The sequence below is a fragment of the Penicillium manginii genome, assembly GCF_028828005.1.
Source record: "Penicillium manginii strain IBT 31320 chromosome Unknown utg000004l:1.0-7231830.0:1.0-7236170.0, whole genome shotgun sequence".
NCBI classification, from domain to species: Eukaryota; Fungi; Ascomycota; class Eurotiomycetes; order Eurotiales; family Aspergillaceae; genus Penicillium; species Penicillium manginii.
In genome coordinates, this window is record NW_026643105.1 from 2,219,096 (window position 1) to 2,236,845 (window position 17,750).

Genomic DNA, 17,750 nt, shown 5'->3' on the forward strand with positions numbered 1-17,750 from the left:
ATTGGAGATCTTAGATCGACGCGATAAGAGATGAGGTCACCTGCCTCCCGCTGGTGCCTGTTCGGGTAACTCAGGGTAACTTGAAGCACGTCTAAGTCTACGTCTACATAGCGAATTTGGCAAACCAATGCTAGCATTGTATAAATCAACCTCAATCTTATTGGGTATCTGTTGTAATATTGACAATTTTTTATGTAAAAAAAGCCTGGCAGGCAAAAACAATAATGAAGCCATCAACGCCATCAAATCGCAGGGCCCGGGATGAAAGAACGGGCTCGCAAAACGCCTTTAAACCACCGGGAAGAAGAGAACGCCAATAATTCGTTGTCGCAAATATTCGTTTATGCCTCGCCCGGTCGTTTGCTGTTGCAGCTGACGATCTTCACTTTGTCCGCGGTGACGGAGGTTTGGTTGTCCAACTTGAAGGTCACGTCCTTGATCAGGAAGGTCCAGACTTCATCGCAGAACCGGTATGTATCGAGGTGGCCCTGAGAGAAAAAAGAAAGAGCGGATAGTCAGCTATCGGATATCTTCATAGAAATGTGCCTCTCTTCCACGAAGGGGGTCGATCCATGTTGTACCTTGAATGTAAGCCTGGCCCGAACGCGATCGGCCAGTACCTCTGTTACTACTCGGTCGAATGTCGATAGGATCTTCATCGCCAGCTGCGGTTCGATACGGCCATCGTTGATCAGGTCATCGAGAGTATCGGTCAGAGCAAGGCCGAGGCTAAACAGGTCCAGGTCATTAAGTTTCCATCCGCTTGCACAATCCAGGTTTTCCCCCTACCTGCTTCCACGATACAGCTCGTAGTATGATGTGGCGGACGACATCTCAAACGGATAGCGACTGACTTGACAGCGACTGAGATGGTATCGAACGGTCAGTTGGCTGGACCCGGCCGATGGCGGGGATGGGCGCAATGAGATCACATGACTTGACAAAGGCCAGACCGCCTACGCTTTCCGCCTTACGTCCATATCCGCAATTACATAATGTTCTGCCGGCAGTGTATCCCCATCAGCCATATTTTATTGGTCACTAATATGGCACTAGTAGATACTAGGCTAGCCTCCAGGAGCTACCTTATTCGGCGGTGAGAAAGTGGATATGGACGATGGCCTACTGTATCTTCAATTTACGTCAGTCGCCTCAAGTCAGGAAGAGAACAGTTTCCTTCCTCGTCCTTCACCTTCCCTTTCGCCTCCAATTACATTCATGATGCTACCGTATAATCTTTCAACCCTGGTAATCAAGAATAGACCCGTCTTCACCGGCTTCAATCGCCAGCCTGTCATTCGAACCTTATATTCCGCTTCTCCCTCCACAACACCCAAAGGTTGGTAATGACTCTTGAAACGGGATCATATTGCTTGACGAATTCCGTGAACTCAGACGAACCTGCAGGTGTCTCTCAAGATGATTCTAAAAGCCAACCCGGAACCAACCCGAACGAATCCCCGTCGAAGCTTCCCAGCAAGCCCCCAAACACGAACCAAGTGAAATCTATTACCCAGGCCGATGCTGAGCTTCGCGAGAAGATGGAACGAATGTCGGGAGAAGGGGGTGCTGCCGGAGTAGAATATGAAGACGGGAAACCAAGTGCCATGAAACGTGGCGTGCGAAACAACATGTTCCGGCTGATCTGAGCTTACCATGGCCAGAATCGCAACGACTTCCAAAACTATCACACAGACAGTGCACCGTGTCAGCGATATACTTCTGAGACTGAAGTACTTATCCTGCCCGACCTTAGTCCTCGCGTTAAGTTTAATCGGAGTATGCTGGGTTCCTCCGGCCCCCGGGGCCGAGTTTGGCGTGCATGACTCGCCGAAGATTTGCGCCACCTTGTCGGCCATGCGACCGTTTCTCTCTTATCTCATACCGAGTAACGGTCGCGCTACGAATCTGGGGATCTGCCGATGCCAAGCGGAAAATGCTCAACGTGACGGGATATTCCCCTTTTCTTGGGTGCTAGCATTCCTCATTACGCCGCTTCCATTGGAGCCGCGCAAGCATGTCGGCGCTTAGGTCGGTTGGCATATATGTCTTCGTCGGGCTGGCGTGTTTTCCGCAAGGCGGCCAAGGGTTTCAGACGCGGCAGCGATTGCGCGGCCTATCGATCGTCGCAATTTCCAACACATACCAGGGTGATCTAGACATTGCCCTGGTCCAGTGTGGTCGGCTCTCAGCTGCAAATCATGCTCGATTTGGATATACTGTTGAAACATACGAGATGGCAGTGCTGGCAGGATCAAAACACGAGAAACCAGATTGGCAGAATTACTAGTTTTGTTGAGTTGGCAACAAGCGCTAATCTGGCCTAATGAAATCCTCGTTTGAAAATCACAATCAATAATGAACACGAGACCATTTCCTTGTTGAATCGTATCCGCGGTAGAATAAGGAGGCGAAAATACCCGTGGAATGTTCAAGGCCTGTATTTCTGAATATTTTCTAGTGATATCAAGCTCAGCGCATCGCAAACAGCAAGGCAATCATAACAGAAAGAAAAAATCCCATTTCTATATGGTACTTCCTGATACACTAGATTGAAGTGGACATTGGACCATCCTAATTCTTTTCCCACCACTAGACTCCACGAAAAACATAAAATCAACCGATTCGGAATAAAACCCAGATGCGTTCTTAAAGTCGTAAAAAAGTCTCATTTGCTAGAAACCATTCCAGCCAGGACACCTGCTCCAATTACTCCTCCGTCAGAAGCCTCACGCAAGAACACTGACTTTCCGCCCCGCTGCGGACCGGTCCGCATGATCAGTCGATCGATATGCTGTTGGCACATTTCCTTGAATTGAGGATAGTGCTGGATGATGCCGCCTGTGTATGCCACCACCAACTCCTCCGGGCCAGACTGCCAATCGACAGGAATTGGCTGTAGGACTGGGACGACGTGGCCGTGAAAGCTATTGCTGACGGGGTTTGGAGTATGGGTCGATTGTGCACTGGAAGCTGAGTCTGCTGTGCTGTCAGGCACTGCTATATCACCGTTACTTTGTGGCGAAGCTGCATTCTCAGGGGTGTTGATATTGCTATCTTCTTTCAACTCGATCTCGCGACAGCATGCAAGAAGGCCAATCACGGCGGCAGCGATCAGGCCAGCCGATCGTCGTTGAACGGTGCGGGCGATTCGACGGAAGGCCCCTGCAGTGCGGGCATCCCAACGCCAGTCGCTACTCTCCGGTGGGGGCAAGGAGCTGTTGAGTTCCTTTGCGAGGTCGATGTCTGATCTGGCACGAGCGACATTGTCAGAGATATAGGTAGTAGTCAGGGCGTATTCTTGGATGAGGTTTGCGGGGAGGATTCGTTTCGAGAGGCCCGCTATTTCGGTAAGGTAGTCGAATAGGATCAGACGAATCAATTCACCAATGTACCGTCCACCAGTCATATACTCGAACGGCTGGAATCCCGGGCGCGCACAGGCCCGGTCCAGCTCGACATCCCATTTGGTGGTGATGTTCAGCTCCCGGAGTGGTGGCGCTGCGCCCGAAATTGTCCATTCCGTATTGACGATTGTTTCGACGGCCTCTGCGTTCATGGCGTTGACATTCTTTGCTTTGGATTCGTGCAACGAATCGAGTTTCATTGGGATGGTTGCGTTACATCCGGTTCCCACGATGATGCCCATTGCAACCCGGCTGTTGGGCAGGGATTTGACAGCATATGCGAGTGAGGCCAGCGTCGCAACCGTATCGTTTGTGATGGCTTGGATCTTGAGCTTGGGCAGAGCAAAGAGCTTGCGACGTTTAGAAGACGGTTCGTCCTCGTCCGGCCTTCTCGTGTGCTTTTCGTATCCGTTTAATAGAATATTGCGCAGGTTGAGGTTAGATGTAATAGCAAATCCTTTACCCATGGGCATCAATGTAGCCTCAGCCAAGGATTCTTGCCTGCATATTCATTAGCATTAGACAAGATGCGACCTTATAAGATCCCCAAAAAATCAAAAGTTTTTTTTCAAGAAGATGGAAGACTGACATTATGGGAAAACTGAAGGTGATACCCATGTCGAGTTCGGCTGGGATATCCTTCTTGGTGTCATCCGAGGTCAGACTCTCCGCAACCACCTCCGCAATACAATCTCCGATCCAATCGAATAAATCTTCGGCTTTGTCCATCTTCAAATGTTCTTGAATGGGCCATGCTCGCTCAAGAGTTCGCTTTACTCGCTGTCGCTGAGCTTTGCGGATGGTATTCCGCGATCTCTCTGAGGCATCTGCGGGGTGACTCTCAGATTCCACTTCACCTAGTAACTCGATGAAAGCGACTCGGAGATTACTACCTCCTACGTCGATGGCCAAGTAACGACCGGCTTCCTGGCCAGTAGGTAATTGAGTCACCGGGGTCGGCAAGAATTGCTGGTCTGAGGTCAGGGCCAAATGGCGGTATGTATCGGAGAAGCGGCGGGCCAGCCTGTACAGGACGGCCTCGTCCAAACACAAGGGGCCAAGGAAGTCATCTAGTCGCTGATGATACTCGAGGTATTCTCTTTGAGATGGATCCAGCTCAGAACTGGGCTCTTCTGGTTCTTCATCCTCGATGGTATCGTCGTGCATGATGTCATGTTCCTCATCCTTCTCGGACGATATTGAATTAACAGACGCCATTGGGGAGATGTTCGGTGGTATTTAAACCACCCAGGAATGATCAAAGGAGTCAAAAAAAGGCAATGCCCCTAAAAATGAAAATGAAATGACAAAAGTAGAAATTGAAAAATGGAAGGTGAAGATAGAACCCGCGATGTTGTTTAGACAACAAATGAACTAGGAAGTTCAAGTTCTGCCCTTGCGTTTGATTCTGATGGATGACAAGGAAAGCGGAAAGCTAAAAAAAAAAAATACCTGGGCAAAGAGAGCGTTAGTAAGGTTGCAATTCACGGGTCGGCCGGGTGAACACTTTGGCAAAATGCAAATGCAAATTCAAAATGCAAACTGCAAACTGCAAAATGGTGACGCGGTCTGCGGTGCGGGGAGGGGGGAAGAAGCAGCAAAAGAAGGGAAAGAAAAAAGGAAAAAAAATACAGGGGACGATCATGCCGGGAAAGATCTTCAGCTGTCATAGAATGTTTTTTTTCTCTTTCTCCTTCGTACTACTCCGTACATACGTACCTAATCTTGGAAGGTAACTGTGGATTCCGGTCTATCAAGGGGCAAGTTCCAGATGTAATGCGATCCGGGATCGGCCAGGGATCCGAGAAGAGGCTGGAGCTCCTGGGTAGATAGGTAATGGTGTATAGTTATATATAGGGCGATGGTGGTATACTCCTGTAAGTATATCTGGACTCTCACTGGATAATATCTTTCCAATGACTGCCCGATCTCCACTCTTCCCCGTTTTGCCAGGGAGAGGGAGCTCTCTGTCAATTTACGGTTTTATGGTTTGTATGGGTTTGTCTCCAGTTCAGGCTTGAACTAACTCAACGGAAGAGTGCGAGTGGATCTCCCCTTCAAGCCCCTGTGGTCCCGATGGTCCCTGGGGGAATCGATGATACTAGGTAATGTAATATCAACCGACGGATTCACGGGTTCGCCCGATGATGATAACTGTTTAAAGTTGAAATGATGCCAGTGACCCAGGCGATGTTATTGACGATGAGCAGGCAAAACGAGGATCAAATCAGATCAAATCCCAATCAAATTCGATGGACTCGGCGAGATTTAAGCACGAGCTGGCGGAGATGCGACCATCGGGGAGAGGGGGAGGACACGAGTCGATACCACCCTATTTTCCTTATTTCTATTTGTTCATGTTCATCCTCGCCTTTCTTCCTCTTTCGCCTTGAATTCCCGCGATTGGCCTTCCAAGGACCGTGAAACTCTCCTCATCTCTCCACTCATCACAACTTCCAGCGGCTATTTCGTATTAGGGAATTTCATCACGATATATCCAATTTGTGAAGCTAGTCTGACGATCGGAGATAGTTCCACTCTCTCTGTTTCCACGCGCACACTGGCACACTGGCTCTACATCCCCTCTCCTCCCCGCCATTCCCCTTCTTCCAAACGGGAACTATGTAACCCTACCGGGCCATCCGAATGAGCGATCTCCCCTCCCTCGTCCTCGGTTAGAGAACTCGGCTACAATCACTCTTGTTTTCGCCATTCAGCCTTCAGGCGCCAGCTTGGCTCTCACTCGTTACGGGGAAAATGGAATAAATTACGCACGGTCGCGAGCCAAAAGCCCCATGCCCATGCGGCAAAGAGGGTAAAAGTGTGGGGCAAACGAAAACGTGCTAAGTTTATCTCGTTCATCGCGCCATTCGCCGAGTTCCTACCTAGGTATTTAATGATATTTTCTTTTTTTTCCCTCATTTTTTTGCCCTTTTTCACTTTTCTCTTAATGTTCAACTGCCGTGGTTGGCGGTACTCCTCTGGCCCAACCCGGGAATGACCGTGTACATCCCCAACATTGGCGGGCACAAACCCACATCCTAAGCCAGTAGGGCCAACAGAACCAAACAGGGTCTCGATCATTTGCTGGTCAGCCACCAAAGAACTGTCAGCTTCCACGCGACTGGTCCAAACTCGTTTCAAGATTTGTTAAGAGAGGGGAGGATCTAAGTTCGGACTCTATCACCTGCTCCCCGTCCTCCCGTTGCCCCGTCGCCCCATCATCTCGTCATCAAAGAGACTTGCACAAACAGGCACAAAAAAGAGAGCCTCACAGGACGCGGTGCCACACCGACGGCGCTAAACGGGAACGCCATCGGAAATTTTGCATTTGAAATCCGGCTTTGGCTCTTGGGGATTTGGAGAACTTTAAAAGCTTGGGCACCAACATCTGGGCAAGGGCCTCCGAAGTCGGAGTTCAGGCATACGGAAGATGTATTGATTTGACGCCCTTGTCGATATCGCGGTGGAGAGGTGGAGGGGCTCCGCTGAGTCCACGAGGCGTTTCAGCGTCTCGGGTTGAATATTGGGTAATAATAGGCTCGTTCGGCTTAAAGGGCCTGGACACGATGAAATTGATCTTGATCATCAATGCTCACTAACATTGCCTATCCTAGCAAGGGGAGACGGAAATTCGCCAAACTCGACCCACGTATCAACTCCGTATCCTATGAGAACAAACTAACAAGCCAATCTGCCATTGGTATCCTCTTCCCCCTCTCAGTCTGAGACATGAATAGGAAGCTTATGGCCGCCTATCAGCATTCATCAACTGCCACAGGTAGTCTCCACGGAACTAATCGGCAGCAATTATCTTCCCTTTCCTTCTCTTCCCGGTCCCTTGTTTATCCACTATGGACCCAACACCTGTACTCCGTCCACCTTGAGAATCCTGAAGCTGTGGTCAGGTGGGCTGGTTGCCTTGCAGCTGACACATGGCGATTTACCCGTAGCTTGGATTGCGTGACATTTTTGGTGGCACTAACTAGCCTTAACCGCCTGCGCGGCTTACGCGAGTACGAATCGACCTTATGGTTCAAAGCTCCGCACGGATCGAAATAATCATAGAACAGCTCGTGTCAACTAGACCATGAGGCTCGCGTTTTGATGCTATATCAGGAGATCTTACGTTCTTTTTTTTTCGATTATCGGTGACTAGTAAAACGGATGTTGTGTAGGTTAGCTATATCGATACATTCGTTCGTTCGTTTCCGGGTCCCTCGGTGTAACCAAGGACATAAAAGTGCCTTAGAAAAATACGTCCACCAAAGTTTCTCCATGTCATTTTTTGCCGTCTTGATCGCCTACTCCGTAACGTTCTCGTACCCTTCTGAAGAACCTATTCGAGGGGCCAGAAGCTTCGCAAGGTCCCTTTCATTGGCTGTCTGATATTTCCAAGAAATTCAGCCCACTTGAGATCCATGACTTGGACACATGATGGGATACTAGTAGTTGACATATTATCATATCTCCCAGTGTGCACCTCCTCTTGGGTACCGGTACTAGGTACCTGGGTAGTAGGTAGTATCTCTTACCTAGGTATGCCGGTCATTTCTTTGTAAGTTTGAATGGTGTCAACCTTGGAACCAATCACCTGGGCATAACCAGCTTATGGAAACGTACAGTTCGTTTAGTCCAGAAGTTCAAGAGCTATGTCGCTTAGCTGAGAATTTGAAGCCATGGATCACTGCCCCGCGCTCTCATCCTCATAACGCTGTCAAGGGGAGACTGGCACTGGCATTGGTCGGGGGTTTTCAAACCTGAGCAGTCAGCAATGAGCGGCAATCGGAGATGTTAGAGTAACTCTATGGATACGTGCCTGGCGAGTTGCCACCGGATATGCATCATATACATGGACATTTTATCCAGGAAGATATGTCCGAGCTTCCCTTGAAACTGCCGAAATATGAAATTAGGGGGGTTACCCTGACACTTCTATTGCGCTCGTTTGAAGTGGTGCAAACAAAACGCGAGGCCTCCACTGCGGTGGTACCCAGGAAAGCGTACACCCGATACAAACGAAAACGCGAAGACTTCCAAGATTCCGGCGTAATCTGCATCATAAGAAGAGGCAGGGTACTGGAAAGATATAAAGGGGCAAACTTAACTTGCTTGAGAAACTGATAAATATGGTATTCTACTAACCATGGGATTGGCATGAACAATGGCTACTACCTACTACTAGTAGGAGTATTAGTAGTACTTCTTCACCTTTCCTTGGCCATTGATACCTAGGTATCAAGTAATATCTACTAGTAAGTGTAAGGCCATCCATGAGTACTACTGGGGAGCCTGAGGTTGACTCCTCCGAATCTTATTCCCGGACGATCCGATATCAAAATATGGCTGTGCAAACTAAGTACAACTTGGATATTCTTCACGGAACTCTACTCATATAGCCAGGATATTGCTTGACGTCATATAGCACTGGCAAGATGGCCGAGCGGTCTAAGGCGCACGGTTCAGGTTTACCTGATCCTCTGAGATCTATTATAGATTTCCGTGTCTCGAAAGGGGCGTGGGTTCGAATCCCACTCTTGTCATAGTTTTTGAACTATTTTTGCTTATCTGGGTGCCATTATATCGTGGATCGAAAGTGGGGTGGTCGACCAGCAAGCTGGAACGGATAGAAAGGGGACCGAATCTACATAACAAGAAGCATTTGATACGTTTGTGGGCTGAATGGATACAATCCGGGATTCTACTAAAATATTCAATCTAGAATACAATATCTCAATCGTATTTCAGCTATGGAATAGTAGGTCTAACCAAAAAAGCTATACTCCGTACATTATACTAGTTATGTCACCAAGCCGAGACCCCACAGTAGCTACCTTACGTAACCCGATTTACAAGGGGCTCCTCGCAGGAATCACAACTTCTCCGCACTTCATCCTAAGAATGACAGACCCAAAAAAATCAGTCCTCTCTGGGACTTCTAGCGATATGGAAAAACTGCCCATCCATACTAACGAGGACCTCGCGGTTCCCCAGCCTAGATGGGCTACCGCAGAACAACGCCAAAACAGACCCCCGAAAAACTGCCTGCTTCGTCGCATCTTTATTGCACTGGTCTGTTTTGCCGGCTTCTATCTGTTTGTTACAAGGGGATCTGAATTTCGTCTTCCTGCGCCATGTCATGCTTCCGGTTTTTCCAAGCAAACCATCGCGGACCACAAAGAGCAAGCCCATACGCTGAACTCCGATAACCTGCATGCTCCCGGGTCTCATAAGATTCCACTGGAAGCTCACATCATGAGCAAATGCCCCGATGCGAAATCGTGTCTGAAGGAGTTGATTCTGCCAACGATGGAGCAAGTCAGTGACAAGGTAGACTTCCAACTATCGTTTATCGCGAAGTAAGCGCAGTCGCATCCTGGGCCATCTCACCCCCTCTCTGCCCCCAAACGCGAGCTTCTGATACTCATTCATCGCATGTATAGCTGGAACCCCGCGTCGGAAGAAATTGAATGCAAACATGGTCCAACCGAATGCATCGGCAACATGCTCATACTTTGTGCTGCAAATCTTCCTTTCCCTCCTACATCCGACGAATCGCTGCTCTCGGAAATGTACCCTCGTACTCCTGTCATTCGATCGTTAGGTTTCGCAAACTGCTTGATTGACGATTTCCCTCGTATACCCGAACGCGATTTTGTTCACCAGTGTGCCTTGGAGCATGGTATTGATTTTGATGCTCTGAACCGCTGCGCTAGTCAACAGGATGACACCCCCGGCGAGTCGCTCAGCGGAATTGCTCTTTTAAGACAGAGCGTACAACGAAGCAAGGAACTCGGCGTCACTGCAAGTTGTACGGTTCGTCTGGACGACAAGGTCTGGTGCATTAAGGACGGTGGTGAATGGAAGGACTGTGTCCAGAATGGTGAGGGTGGTAAACCACAAGTACTGGTTGATGAAATCAACAAACTCTACAAAGAGAAGAATTAGGATTGACACGACGCCTATTGATACCCCACACAGAGACTCAGTGAATGATTAGCAATATTTTATAATTTATCTTCGGGGTTTACTCTTATTCTTAGCAAGAGCAAGTGCTTATTTTTATCCTAAAAGCCCTTGCCTTGGCTAATTCTAAGGATCTGCCTGATCCTCAAGATGAGCCTCACTAGTTTCTCCCAGTATGTTATCTACCAGTGCCAAACCACTCAAGCCCGAGGCATCGACCCGTCCGCACCATCTTTCCCTCTCCCCCTCCCTGCACAAACCAATAACGTCTTTGACCGTCGGTGTTCCCTTCTTCAATTGTTCACATCGCCTATTCTGTGACCCTAAACAGCGCGCTCAACCTCACCAACAATGGTTTCTCTCAATCGGAAGGTAGCCGAATTGCGAGCCAAATACGATGGTATCAGCGAGCCTTCTCCGGTTCTCACGAGAGTTCTGGATGACGATACCAAATCGGCGGCCCTCTACTATTTAGTAAACCGCCAGGTACAGCTCATTTGCTGCCACTCCTCGAACTGGGATGACGGCGAGGTGACCATCTACGACATTGCACTGGCCCGCATGTACGAAAAGGGCCTACCCCTTCAAAATATTGGTCTGCTCGAACTCTTTTTCGCCCAGTACATAGGCCTCGGTCCCTGCAACTCCGCCGATGAAGAAGAGACAACTGTAAATGCCTTCCTTGCAGCAGCTCATCCCATCACGCACAATGGTCGGTACCTTCTGCGCCTATGCCTCACCCTTCCAAGTTGACTCAAAGTTTAACGAGTCACAATAGCTACGACGGACACTGAGAGTCCCTACGTTTATCAGAGCCACAATGACCAGGACTCTTCCGATGCCATTTACCAAGGAAACGACCAAGGAGACGACCAAGGAGACAATTTCAGCCACCGATCTGAACCGAGCAAAAAGGACAAACCTAAGACTGGATATGATCTCAAAGACGACAAAAAACCTTCTTCCCGGAAGGAAGCATTACTGGAGAACCTTATTCAAGTCTACCAGGCTGCCAAAGCTGATTACTATCTCGGTGACGCTGACAAGTCCGGTATTTCGAGCAAGAAAACCGACAAGTTCAGCAATGTTCGCTTCCTCCGTGACAGCTCTGAGAACTTGCTTCGTTACATGAGATCTGAGGGCCATGGCAACCATCCGCTGGTCTCTGAAGTTGAAAATGTCGCCGATGCAAGCCGTGGACATGCTGAACACCTTGCTGGTTGCAAGAGAAGCTATGAACGACAGGCGGGTAGTAACGACGCTCACTCTCCGCGGCCCCGCAAGCGCCGACGCCGGGTGGTTGACTCATATCGCCCTGGAAATTAAAACCAAACAACTATGGGACTGCTCTGTCGCGGTGGAGAGCTTGATGCGTTTTACTTGCAAGCGGGTGAATTCGGAGATTTAGCAACGTCTGGGGGTGTGGTCATGTTTCTACCCTCAATTTTCAATGCGGAGATAGATGAAGTTTTCACCAATTACAAAAAGTTAACTAGTACCATATTATTATTCTGTGATACCAACACTGACCCTTTTGAATTCTCCGATGTATACTCTCCGTCCGTAGTTCAGCCCTGTAACAAAGTCCCTCCAATGAGACAAGACTTGCCGGGGAACGCGTCGATCTGCGCTAAACCACTTTGGTTGTATCTCCACGTGCCGGGATTACATAACATTTTGCGGTCTCGAGGTCGGGTCAGCTGGGAATCCGACATCTTTTTTCGGCCAGGAGCAGCTCCATAGATGGAGCTGGTACGGAGATCATAATACTGGGGAATCCCTGCTAAATGAATCTCTAGTTCAACCGCCGTGCACATTTGCCCACTCCACGATAACCGGTCGAGAATGGGCTCTCTTCACATTCCTCCTCCCGCCGCGGGGAATGCGAGATCCGACGATTCCGCCTCCTCCTCCTCGAACTCTCGATACACACCCGTCTCCAATGATCCGGAAGAACAAGAACAAGAAGAATATGACTACTCGGCTTCACGGTTGGGGAAAGCGCCTATGGGAAACTTGCGATTACAGACGGATTTCGAAGAAGATGCGGAGACGGGCGAGCCTGTTTCCGAAGACGAGGATAATCGATATGATTCTGATGAGGATATCGAAGGAAAGACAGGGCGAGCTGTGGATGGTCCGAAATACACACCAGATGAAGAAAAAGAAGTTGTTTCGGTATTTGATCGACGCCTAGTACCATTTTTGGCCTTACTTTATTTGCTGGCTTTCCTAGACCGTTCAAGTATGTTTGCATTGGATCTTTGGTGTTTGATGATCTATATTGTGCTAACTGGCGGAAAAAGATATCGGAAACGCAAAAATCGCCGGTCTACAAGATGATCTAAACCTCTCATCTTCGCAATATGAATGGTTACTTACCGCATTCTACATCACCTACATCCTCTTCGAATGGATGACCCTTATGTACCGCCTGGTACCACCGCATATCTATATATCCCTCTGTGTTTGTGGATGGGGCCTCGTGGCATCATTTCAATGTCTCGCCACTTCATTCTGGGGACTTGTCGTCCTCCGTGCTCTGCTCGGAATTACCGAAGCGGCCTTTGGCCCCGGTGTTCCGTTTTATCTATCACTGTTCTACAAGCGTGACGAACTTGCATTTAGAAATGGGCTTTTTATTTCAGCGGCTCCTCTGGCGACCTCTTTTGCGAGCACCCTGGCTTGGATCATCGTTAAGATCAGCAGCAATGGCGCTATCTCTCCCTGGCGCATTCTCTTTTTGGTCGAGGGCTTCCCCAGCGTCATCGCTGCTGTTTTTGCCTGGATAGTAATTCCGGACTCTCCTGGTCGAGCTCGCTTTCTGACCCGCCGACAGCGAGGCATTGCTCGACTCCGTCTTGAAGGGGAAAAGCCCGAACCCCAACATTCGCAGGAGCAGCAGCAGTTTAACTGGGGGGAAATTAAGAAGACACTTGCCGACCCCAAGGCATACATGGCTGCTGTGAGTTCCTATTTTGAGCATATTTCCTACAACACCTCAACTAATTTTTTGTTTCCAGTTTATGTTTTTCAGCTGCAACGTTGCCTTCAGTTCCATGCCGGTGTTTCTCCCCACTATTATCAAAGAGTAAGCTTGTCTCATACTTACACCCAAAATCAATCTCTGACCCCAGTAGCATGGGATATGACTCTCTTCATGCTCAAGCGCGTTCCGCACCCCCATATCTTGTCGCATTTGTCGTCGTCCTCATGACAGCTTACGCCTCGGACCGCGCACGCACACGAAGCCCTTATCTCATCGCACACGCCCTCATCTCCTCTGCTGCGTACCTCGCCATCGCGTTGACGGGTTACTTCCACGATCACATCTCCCCCGGGCTGAGCATCTTTATCCGATACATTTGCGTGTTCCCAGCCACGGCGGGATTTTTCTCAGCAATCACTTTAATCATCACCTGGTCAATGGATAATCGAGTCGAGAAGGAAGGTAAAGGAGCTAGTATCGCCATCTTGAATGTCATCGGGCAGTGTGGGCCATTACTTGGAACACGATTATACCCCGAGTCCGACGGCCCATGGTACGTTCCTGGTATGGCAATCTGTTCGTTTTTCATGGTCGTCGTCGCTATATTGGCCCTTGTGTTGCGGATCTTGTTACAGAGAGAGAACCGGGCCGTTGCCGATGATGAGGATCACGGGACTGTGGACCCGGGCGAGGAGCGAGAAGAGCTTATGGGCGGCGGAAGAAGGGATGACCTTGAAGGATCTGGTGATCAAAGGCTTGTGTATATCATTTAGTGGTCCATGATGGGTGTTATTTCATGCATTTGGCGTTGTTTTTTCAATGCTCTATATACCCTCATATCTAGAGAGACTATCTAGTCATCAATCCACACGGAGAAATTGCTATTCACCTGAAGCTGTAATTATCTTTCAACTAACCTCGGGAAGTATAGAGGGGGGAATGGTTGGTACTTGAAAATGCTTGATGCAATATTAAATTGTGATATATCACTAAAGCTTATGGCAGATTCTATACCAAGAAGGATAGTAGATAGTGTGAACCCGAACCCGAATTTTGAGCGAGCCGAACCCGAGTCTTTGGTATTAAGAGTTCCCAATCATCCCACGCCGCGGAGTATTGGACGACAAAGTAGTAGGGTCGGGAAGGAAAATTCACCCTTGTGGATGCAATTTGATGCAGCATGCAACCTATTTACAGCGCCTAGCATGCTGGGAAAAAAATCGATACTGCCCGATGCTGTTTGCTTTTTGATGAATGGCTATTCCCAGGTCTTGAGTCTGTGGCCTGTGGTGCTGGTGCTTTTTGGTTCATTTTTGTTGTATTATTGGGTATCATGGTTCTCGTTGCAAGCATTTACCACGCGGTATGGCCACCATCGATGAGCATAGTACTGCCGGTCATGAAGCTGCTAGCATCGGACAAAGCAAAGAGGGCGGCACCTCGAAACTCCTCTGGCATTGCCAAGCGACCAAGCATGTTCTCAGCTTCCCAAGTGGCTCGAGCAGCAGGATTCTGTTGGAAGACCTCCTCGACCATTGGGGTGATGATGTGACCGGGGCACAGGCTGTTGACACGAATGCCGTGACGACCCCACTCCATTGCCAGTGAACGAGCCAGCTGGATGACGGCAGCTTTGGAGGAGTTGTAAACAGGCGATGTCATGCCCTTGTTCGCGATAAGGCCACTCATGCTGGCGACCAACAATATAGAGCCCTTGACCTGGTAATTGAACATCTGGCGAGCAGCAGCGGTGGCCGAGTTGAAGACACCATTGTAATTGATGGTCATTACATCATCTAGAGCTTGTTGAGAGTGTTCCAATGCACTAGAGAGGTGGTTGATACCGGCGGCGGCGATCAGACCGTCAAGGCGTTCGTGTTGAGCGGCAATAGCAGCGAATGTGTTGTTCACTTCAGTGTTGTTGCGTACATCAATGCGGATATACTCCAAAGTACCGCCATACTCGTTTTCGGCTTTCCCCTGAGCTTTGATGAAATCAGGATGGGGGGTCTCGAGGCGATCGAGAGCATACACTAGGATTGATATTAGTCAAAGATCCTGTTTTTGATACAAATGAGTCAATTGCATACCTTTTGCACCGGCCTCAATCAATGCTTCCCCCATTGAGAGACCTAATCCTCTACCACCACCGGTTATAGCAAATACACGGCCCTCAAGATCAAACTCGCGGAATCGATTGGCATTGCGTAGCTGTTTCTTGGACGGCAGCTTGGACTGAACGTGGTCGGGGCTGTGAGAGATGTTGTGGATATCCTGCGGATTAAATGCACTCTTGGTGCTTGAATAGAGCCTGGTCGAGGAAGACGCAAGAACGCGCGGAGCCGAGATACTAATTGCGGCGCCAGAGAAGCGAGCGCGAACCGGGGTGAAAGCTCGAGACATTGAGAAAGACATTTTATTAGGCGTGGCGATCAAGGTCTGGCCCAACGTTTGAAAGTGACAAAAATAACTTATGTCAACGACCTCAATCAAGGTGTGTCGCGGGCGGGGGTATACAAGTCGACAACACGCAAGTATGCAAATAATCTGAACGCTGTCCAAGGTCAATGGTTTCTCTTGGGGGAATGGGGTTTTATGTCTAAGGGTGACCGGAGCGGTATTTCCCATCAAAGGTAACCGAAAAGCAAAGGCGTTTCAATTCGAAGGGGTACTACAGAAAAAAAATCCGAAAAAGAAAAACGAAGCACCGCGTGACACTGGTGAATTTGCCTGCTGCTTTCACCATGACTTAAGATCCAGACAAATCGACCGAGAGCATCCACGGGTTGACCGATTGCCACATCAGCTGGGCGCAATTGGCAAACACTATGGGGTAAGGAGGTAAATCCTCCGCTTGGCAGTACAATGATCCCCTGGACTAACGCGCAGTCTCATCGGCATCGTGATCTGTCCATAGCCCATAGCTGAGAACGGTAATACTTCGAAGGCTTCGATGGAATGGCCCACTTTGGGCGGGTCCCCGAAGTATTTTTTTTTCGCAGATCTGCAAGCCCTTGCTAGCCAGCTTTAAACGCGCCTGGTGTGGATATAATTAATTGTGGAGTCTAGGCGCTTCCAGGACGTCTCCCGGTCTTCCGACCCCTAGAAATGGCCAACGAGATGCTGGGCATGGGATCTCGTGTCTATTCTCCGTGCATACATCGTAGATGCAAGCCTCCAGGGTAGCAACAACAAAGCCCATGGTACCGAAAGGCCTGGATCCACCGATTAAGAACAGAATTTCAAAAGGATCCGGGTCCCTGGGACAGGTCAGTTGACTGGAATGCCTGCACGAGCCCCCGCTAAAAATATGATGGGCCCGGGGCAAAAAGAGCGGTTGCTGTGAGATACCCCGGGATGTCCAAATCGGGTAACCCTTGGAAGTCCCGGATTCACACCGACGTGGATCGGAGTAGTACGAAGTACAAGAAAAGTTAAATGCAAGCTTAACATTTCTTCGGTGAGTTCAAAAAGGACCTGCCCTGGTGGATTGCATGCTATCAATTCTACCACAAAGAGCGGCCTGGTCTCTCGACCTGTCGCCCCGGGTTCCCCAGTTTCTCCATTGACTCCGACCCAATTCAGTGCTGTTCGTGGGACTGGGTCTAAGTGCTGTCCCAATTGCTGTGAAACAGTACTTTCGTCCGGGACCAAGCTTGCACGATCCACCGGGAATCCCGATTAGCTCAGAGCTCACATATTTAGCCACCCTTCGGCGATGAAGACAAGGATCATCGATTGCATAGAATTCAGGCTTGAGAGCCCTCAAACCAAGTGTCTTTGGTCACCTGGCCCCGGCAAAAGAAATAATAATTCCATTTTTGGCAATTTTAAGGACTTATCAACTCTCTAAATATTGTTGACACGTCGGCCCGTTTTACAATGAACCGGTGTGTTCATGTACCTAGTATAGTTTCAAGTTATACATACCTAGGCGGATAATTCCTAGCCTGAGGTGTCTAAACCTCGCCATGGGTATTTTACCTTTTACCCAGATTTCACCCAATTCAACACTTTCTACCGGTTTGAATCGGGAAAGGGTGCTTGGCCATTTTTACTACTTCATAGAAGCTATAGTGTTTATATACCCATTGGAGGTTAGTGGAACTGCCCACCAGACCGAAGCGCCAACATCGACAGTTGAAATGAGCAGTATACGGTGAGGCTATATAAAATCACATGGACCTGTGATCTCCGGCCGGCTTGGCAATCGTCAAGTAACTTCTTGAGGTTGAAAATTGTTGCATCCGACCGCGCCGAGTCAACGATCATAGACCCACCCGGCTTCACATCCCAACCCTACTTGTAGTACTATCATCAATTTGCCACAAGCATGCCACTACGTCGCTCACACGCTAAGTCTCACCATGGATGCAAGCAGTGCAAGG

General features: G+C 49.0%; 7 protein-coding genes across 7 annotated transcripts; 4 read left to right on the top strand and 3 right to left on the bottom strand.

Annotated features, from left to right (window-relative positions):
• Positions 1-341: 341 nt before the first annotated feature.
• On the bottom strand, positions 342-833 carry N7533_004551 (transcription initiation factor IIA subunit gamma; the record flags this gene model as incomplete). Its single annotated transcript, XM_057101201.1, has 3 exons — positions 342-488; positions 582-729; positions 790-833. 3 exons carry the CDS (start codon positions 831-833, stop codon positions 342-344), a joined length of 339 nt encoding a protein of 112 aa, XP_056960831.1.
• Positions 834-1,346: 513 nt separating this feature from the next.
• On the top strand, positions 1,347-1,649 carry N7533_004552 (uncharacterized protein; the record flags this gene model as incomplete). Its single annotated transcript, XM_057101202.1, has 1 exon — positions 1,347-1,649. One exon carries the CDS (start codon positions 1,347-1,349, stop codon positions 1,647-1,649), a length of 303 nt encoding a protein of 100 aa, XP_056960832.1.
• Positions 1,650-2,668: 1,019 nt separating this feature from the next.
• On the bottom strand, positions 2,669-4,625 carry N7533_004553 (hexokinase family protein; the record flags this gene model as incomplete). The annotated part of the gene is made up of 2 exons (XM_057101203.1): positions 2,669-3,908; positions 3,997-4,625. The coding sequence occupies 2 exons, from the start codon at positions 4,623-4,625 to the stop codon at positions 2,669-2,671; spliced, it is 1,869 nt and encodes a 622-aa protein (XP_056960833.1).
• A 4,683-nt stretch (positions 4,626-9,308) lies between these two features.
• N7533_004554 (GILT family protein) lies at positions 9,309-10,355 on the top strand (the record flags this gene model as incomplete). Its single annotated transcript, XM_057101204.1, has 2 exons — positions 9,309-9,766; positions 9,851-10,355. 2 exons carry the CDS (start codon positions 9,309-9,311, stop codon positions 10,353-10,355), a joined length of 963 nt encoding a protein of 320 aa, XP_056960834.1.
• A 369-nt stretch (positions 10,356-10,724) lies between these two features.
• Positions 10,725-11,699, top strand: N7533_004555 (uncharacterized protein; the record flags this gene model as incomplete). Its single annotated transcript, XM_057101205.1, has 2 exons — positions 10,725-11,085; positions 11,152-11,699. 2 exons carry the CDS (start codon positions 10,725-10,727, stop codon positions 11,697-11,699), a joined length of 909 nt encoding a protein of 302 aa, XP_056960835.1.
• Positions 11,700-12,218: 519 nt separating this feature from the next.
• On the top strand, positions 12,219-14,135 carry N7533_004556 (uncharacterized protein; the record flags this gene model as incomplete). Its single annotated transcript, XM_057101206.1, has 4 exons — positions 12,219-12,618; positions 12,680-13,338; positions 13,397-13,464; positions 13,514-14,135. 4 exons carry the CDS (start codon positions 12,219-12,221, stop codon positions 14,133-14,135), a joined length of 1,749 nt encoding a protein of 582 aa, XP_056960836.1.
• A 580-nt stretch (positions 14,136-14,715) lies between these two features.
• Positions 14,716-15,777, bottom strand: N7533_004557 (putative short chain dehydrogenase/oxidoreductase; the record flags this gene model as incomplete). The annotated part of the gene is made up of 2 exons (XM_057101207.1): positions 14,716-15,395; positions 15,453-15,777. The coding sequence occupies 2 exons, from the start codon at positions 15,775-15,777 to the stop codon at positions 14,716-14,718; spliced, it is 1,005 nt and encodes a 334-aa protein (XP_056960837.1).
• Between the last annotated feature and the right edge of the window lie 1,973 nt (positions 15,778-17,750).